Source organism: Pleurodeles waltl, chromosome 12, assembly GCF_031143425.1.
Source record: "Pleurodeles waltl isolate 20211129_DDA chromosome 12, aPleWal1.hap1.20221129, whole genome shotgun sequence".
Classification (NCBI taxonomy): domain Eukaryota; kingdom Metazoa; phylum Chordata; class Amphibia; order Caudata; family Salamandridae; genus Pleurodeles; species Pleurodeles waltl.
The window spans coordinates 27,938,440-27,944,439 of record NC_090451.1 but is presented as its reverse complement, the minus strand read 5'-3'; the positions used below and the strand labels follow the sequence as shown (position 1 = coordinate 27,944,439).

At 47.2% G+C, this 6,000-nt stretch overlaps 1 protein-coding gene across 2 annotated transcripts in view; it reads right to left on the bottom strand.

The window, feature by feature from the left end:
• Positions 1–201: 201 nt before the first annotated feature.
• SHC2 (SHC adaptor protein 2) overlaps positions 202–6,000 on the bottom strand; it is a 175,465-nt gene continuing 169,666 nt past the window's right edge. For both annotated transcript variants that reach the window (XM_069217509.1, XM_069217508.1), the window contains exons 11-13: positions 4,240–4,535; positions 2,237–2,386; positions 202–935 (exon numbers count right to left, since the gene is read on the bottom strand). In XM_069217509.1, the coding sequence (XP_069073610.1) occupies positions 2,258–2,386; positions 4,240–4,535 (425 nt within the window). In that variant the 3' untranslated portion in view covers positions 202–935; positions 2,237–2,257. The remainder of the gene's footprint in view (positions 936–2,236; positions 2,387–4,239; positions 4,536–6,000) is intronic.

Sequence of the window (6,000 nt, the reverse complement as noted above, 5' to 3'; positions counted from 1 at the left end):
CGCAATTTGCCACCCATTGTGATTGGGTGCATTCACAGGGGTGGGGGTCTGCAAAGGCCAGTGGACCACCGTGCCTTTAATTCTTTAAAAAAAAAAGAAAACCTTTGTTTTTAAAGCAGACCAATGTTTGGAAAGGAGGCGGGCTGCTTTAAAAAAAGCAATGACTACAGACAAAACTTTTTTGTTCTGTTTTATTTATTTAAAAAAAGAGGGGACAAGGCAGAAAAGACATCATGTCTCCAGTCATCCTGCTCTTAATGAAAAATATTACACAGTTTGCTCCGGCCCCATCCGCTTTCTTTTGCCGCTCCCCGACACACTTCTCAGAAGACCCTGCTGCCATACAGCAGGAATTTAGAACCAGTTCTTCCTCTGCAGCAGTGTGGTGCTTCAGACATTCAGTAGTCTATGTAACACAAGATATTGTAATTTGCTCCCATTCTCTGAGTCCTATATGGAACTAAGTCCTCAGTTTCACAAGTCACCGGTGTCATAGTCCAGATCGATAAACTATGCAGATTTCATTCCTGCTCATGAATAAGAAAAGCAGGACTACAATTCCCAGAATGCACTTGGGTACCTGAGTACAAAAGCCAGAATCATACACTCACTTTGTAGCAGAATTGCTTGTGTGTTTCACAAGTCCATTATGGAAGGGTTGGGCAGAGGAAGACGTTCCTGGCCACCACTGCCCTATGGCGGGGTCCACAGATCAGCTGGATGTGGTGCCTCTCACCAGAACAGACAACTCGGTGAGCTAGGGAGAGGGGTTTGTGGAAAGATGCTCAGACTTCCCAACCTCTTCTGGTTACCTTCTGCTCCTTCTGGGAGTCCCACCAGTCCTGTGTTGGTGTGTCACTGGAGCCAGTCCAGGTCTCTCCCTTTCAGAAGACTTCCACTGAGCAGCAGTTCAGATCCGCTCCGCAGTCTGCACTCTGAGGGAGAGAAAAGTGTAGACACCATTGCTGGGGTTAAGGCCACATATGTTAACCTATTAGCCCTGGCACCAGGTTGATGATAACAGTCTTGTCCATTTACGCTTTTGTTGTCTATAATTGACATCATCACCTCTGTGCTTTCAAATAGAAATGTTTTTGCTTTCAAATTTCCTTAATATTCTCTCTGTTCCAAGAGGACTTGATTTTGTTTATTTTTAATTTTAGAGGGTTACATCTATCTTAAACCTTTCCATAGTTTATGCACTTCCTACCTAGCATTTCATAACCTCTCTAATGCTGTCTCCCCCTCTTGCTAGCCCCACTATGGGCCCTTAGCCTCTTTTCACATCATGCACTTTTGCTTCTTCCTTTGCTCTACATTCAATTGTTAACAAGTTACGGTCTGATTTAGAATTTGGCAAACTGGACATACGCCATGTTTGGGACTGAGCACCGGTCTGTCAAACACCAGGCTCTGAATCTTTCTAATTACTGAGGATACCCTTGCGTAGGCCAATTGCTGACACATCTTGACAGCCTTTTGGGATCCAATATTTTGTAATCACTGCACGTTGTTGCTTGCATCCTACCCTGTCCTTTGCTTTGTCTGGATGCTAGAGTCTCTTTGGATTCTGCTGTGGGCTCTGTTGTGGGTGTTGTGTTCCTGAACTCAGCTGCGCTTGCCAAAGTCGCTGTGCTGCTGAAGCTGTGACTCAGTCATGAGGCTCAGCAAGACCAGTGCATGTTGATGCTGGCCTGTGGCCCTGGTCAGAGGGAGCATGGGTTTTTTAGATCTACAAGATTTACTGGACTGAGCTTTTAGGGACAGGATCAACACTGATTGGCATGCGGTTGATTCCTGTCTACACTGGACAGACGAGTGTGAGAATCTCCATCCATCACATTTTCTTTTTTGCTGTACTTTGAGATAAGCCTGTCATCTAGAGGGTTGTATGTCATCCCATGGTGCACAGAAAATTGGTTACATAAATATTGAAGCTTATAGTTTACAAAAATATCACCCCAGTGGGTGCAGGTTTTCTGTTATTAAGGCAAGGGGCTGATATGTTTATAGACTATATTTACAGCATTTTATGTATGCCTGGCAATATTCTAACAACAATATTCTGGTGTAGGAAGTTTCTCAAACTTCCTGCAGCTGCTACCCCTGCCTTCTTGCTCACCCAGCCCATGCCACCTTTCACCTCATACCTGACTCTCACCCATTTTCCTGCCCCAGCCCTCCTCTATTTGACCATTAATCTTCAGTCTATTTGTATGTCCATTCCGTGGCTCACCTGTCGACACAACCCTGCTCCTCAGGGCCGCCTCTTCACCACCTGCCTCAGGTGGAGCTCGCTCTCCGCTGCCACGATCGGCTGCTCGTTCTGAAGGTGGTAGTTTATGAGGTGGCTAATGCTGTCAAACAGAACGTCCTTCGTCCTCACCTGAAATTAATGCAAAGACCAAGGTCAGAATATTGCCTACAGGTGTATTCTCTGACAGAAATATTCCGACCTAAATATAGTTGAAAAAATATTGACTCAATGGGACTAGGTTTTCTGTACATTCAAATGGAGCAATATTTTTGTACATAATACGTAGGACACACTGTTTATGCCAGGCGATATTCTGACAACGATAGTCTGGTCCCATAAATATCAGAGATAGAGGACAGTAACACTGCAAGGCAGCCTGGAATGGGCGATAGCACCAAACAGGACAGTGACAGAGGGGAGATCGGAGTGAACCCTGCTGCACGACATGCCAGAGGAGAGCCACAGAAAGTATGACTGATACAGATGATACCTTCCAGAAGCACATGCCTTTAGGGCAGATCTAGATTTGTATGGCTAGACTGGAGAGCAGGGGTCAGTACATCACTGGTGGGGGTCCCTCAAACAGTATTCTGCGGGTGAATGGGTTGCTGGCCAGGATATCAATGGACCACAGGAGAGGAGCCCACAGGGTTAATGGATCATAGAGAAGGTTTCAGTGGATCGTTCGGTTGGTCAGTGTATCCCTGGACATGGGGCAACAAACCACAGGGTATGGGTAGATGAAATATTTGGCAGAGGGCAGTGAAGTGGCTGGACGGAGCTCAGTGGTCACTGCAGGGAGTTGAAGTCTGACTGCGCGGGACCAGTGTTTCATTAAGTAGGAACTGATCATTCTAAGGATGGGAGCTCATGTACCACACATGTGCAGGGACAATGTCGATGGACCACTTGACAGGAGTTACTGAACCTCTTACTCAGCGTCAATAGAAGCAGATGTCAATAAACAGAAAGGTGTGGTGAATGAATACCAGGGCAGTGACGTCACAAACAGAATCTTACAGACACTCCTGATGAACAAAGCTGTTAACGGTGCAGGGGCTGTTGGTCTGTGCTTCATTGAAAAGTGATGGGTTCTGATGTGTTGGCTTAGAAAAGATTTATTTTCATTGGGTTGTGCTGCATCTAGCATTCAAATGATTTGGGTTTGGTTGGCCTGGAGTAGGTGTGGTTTGATTGGGTTGTACTGCTTCGAGGAGTTTGGGGTTCAGTTGGCTTAGTTTGAAGCAGATTGTGGTTAGATTGGATTGGGTGGCATTGAATAGTGTTTCCCTCAGTTGTGTTGAATTGTCCTGGTGTGATTAGGGTTCTATTGGGTTGTGCCTCATTGAGAAGAGTTTAGGATCCAACTGGGTTGACTGGACGTGGATGGTGTTTTATTTGGGTTTTCTGCAATGAGAGTAGTACTTGGTTCATTTTGGGTTAAGCTGGACTGGAATGAGCCGAAGTTATTTGGATAAATGGTGTTGTCTCCGGGTGTAATCGGTTGTGTTGGAAAAAAATTGTTTTTCTGAGTTGTGTTGCTTTGAATAGCATAGGGTTCAGTTGGGTTGGGTTGTCTTGGGATGGATTCATTTCATTGGTTTGCGCAGCACTGGGTGGCTTGGATTTTGGTTGGGTTGGGTTGGCTTGGCTTGGAGTGGATGGGCTTTTATTGGTGAACAGGTTTTAAATGTTCATTATATTGTCAAACTCACTCTTCGATAAATCCATAAATGTACTGATTACAAGCATCTCAGTGTGGGTCTTACAGTGACCAAGACTTCATAACTTTATCAGAACTGCTAGGTGCGTTAGGAAAATTCTAATGAGCAACAAGTCAGAAACTTACTTTTCTAGGAGCACAACCGGGCTCCTTAAACCCAAACCTGCTGACAGATCAGGGACCGAAGCTCCCCATCTGAAGAAGCTGGATCTGGAACTAATGGGTTCAGGAAGTGGTGAGTGTCTTAAATTGAGCTTACCACTCCCTCGGGGTCCACAAGCAGGAGGTGCTTGGGCTGGCCGATGTGCATCCCCGTCAGGACGTACTGCCCAGGATTGGTGATGCTATCCCTCACCAGGAAGTCCCCGTCCATCTGTAAGAGCTTCTCCGCCTCTCGCCGGCTCATCTTCCCATGGTACCACGGCTCTTGCCTCAGTTGCTCTTCCGTTGGGGCGACGGGTGCCTTCCTAGTGGGCGGGCTGGGCCACTGGTCCCCGGTGGGTGGGCTCCCAACCACTATGGATTCGTGGAGCTTCAGGGCATCTTCAAAGGGCCCTGAAAACACAAATATCTATGGAGGCAGCTCTTTGGAACAGGCACACACAACACTCCTGCCTGGCTCTTAAAGTTGGAGGTACCATCTGCTTGTGGGGTTGAAAATAACACTGTTGTCCTTGCAGTTTCAACCTCTGGTAGAATGCTTCACTACACTGACCCTCTAAGGAACACAATGTCAGTTTCCTCTACCCACTGTTCAGTAGTATGTCATTCCTTCCTCAATCAAACCCTACCTCCTCCGCATGCCTCAGTTCTTACAAGCCACTCTCCCTTCGCTATTAGTTTGTCTCGGTCTATGAACTGTCTGTACTTGCCTGCCTTCTGTTTGTGACTCCATCTGGATATGTCTGTCTCCCTCTCTGTTGACCTCTTTTTAGATTAGTCTGTCTACTGTGTCTCTGCCTCCTGCATTTGGCTCTTTCTGTATTCGGCTACTCCTTTCTGTATCTTCCGCTTTCTCTATTTGTCTCTCTCCTGTATTGGTCGAGCTCTTTCTGCATGTGCCTCCTTCTGCATTTGTCCATCTTATTCTGTGTTTGTCTACCTCCTTTTGTATTGTTCTCTTTCCTTCTGTCTGCGTTTTGTCTTTCCATTAGTCTGCCTCCTTCTGTAGTTTTTTTCTTTCCTTCAGTTTGTGTTTTTCTCTTTCCTTCTGTCTGCCCCCTCCTGCGTTTGTCTTTCTCCTTCTGTGTCTGTCTGCCTCCAGTCCTTCTTGTGTTTGTCTTCTTCTGTATTTCTCTCTCTCTTTTTTTCTCTGTCTGCCTCATTGTGAAACTGTCTCTCCTTCCTTCTGCCAGTGTTTTTCGGCCTCCATGCCTCGGTACCTTCTCCAGATTCACGACTTTCCTGTATTTCATCTCCCGCCCCTCAGTGTCTGTCACTCTGTTTCTCTCAAACATCCATGAACAGACTTTCCATTAAAAGGGGGCTGCTGAAGGGACCCCCAGACACTCAGCCATGAAAACAGAGTGAAACGCAAAACTACAGCCTCGGCGGCCAGGGACCTGCCGCATGTCATCAAGAGCTCTTTAATGAGGTGTGTACCTCCCTCTCCACGCGACAGAACCACTGCCCTGCTCAGCCCAATTACAGCGCCTCCTCTGCGCACCGCTGATCTCCCCAGCCCCCCACTGCTGCCAGAACACCCCCAAATTCTAACTTGACACCCCTGGCACTTCCCCCGAGATCAGCTCCGTCTGGGCTGCCTCATCCCCTCTCCTCCTCGGTTCTGCCTCCCCCGCTAGGTTTAAAGCTTCTTCTCTCCCGGGAGCTTCCTCCATGCCCCCTCCTCCCCTACCATCTCCAGAGGAGGACAGCTCCCCGCAGGTGACACTCAGCCTCTCCTCTGTCTTCTCTCACTTCTTGTTCTCTTCTTCTCTAGATATTTCTTGTTACTTCCTTTGTACTCCTTTCCTCTCCTCCTTACCCCTCCCTGCACCTGTCCAGCGTCCTCCTCACACTT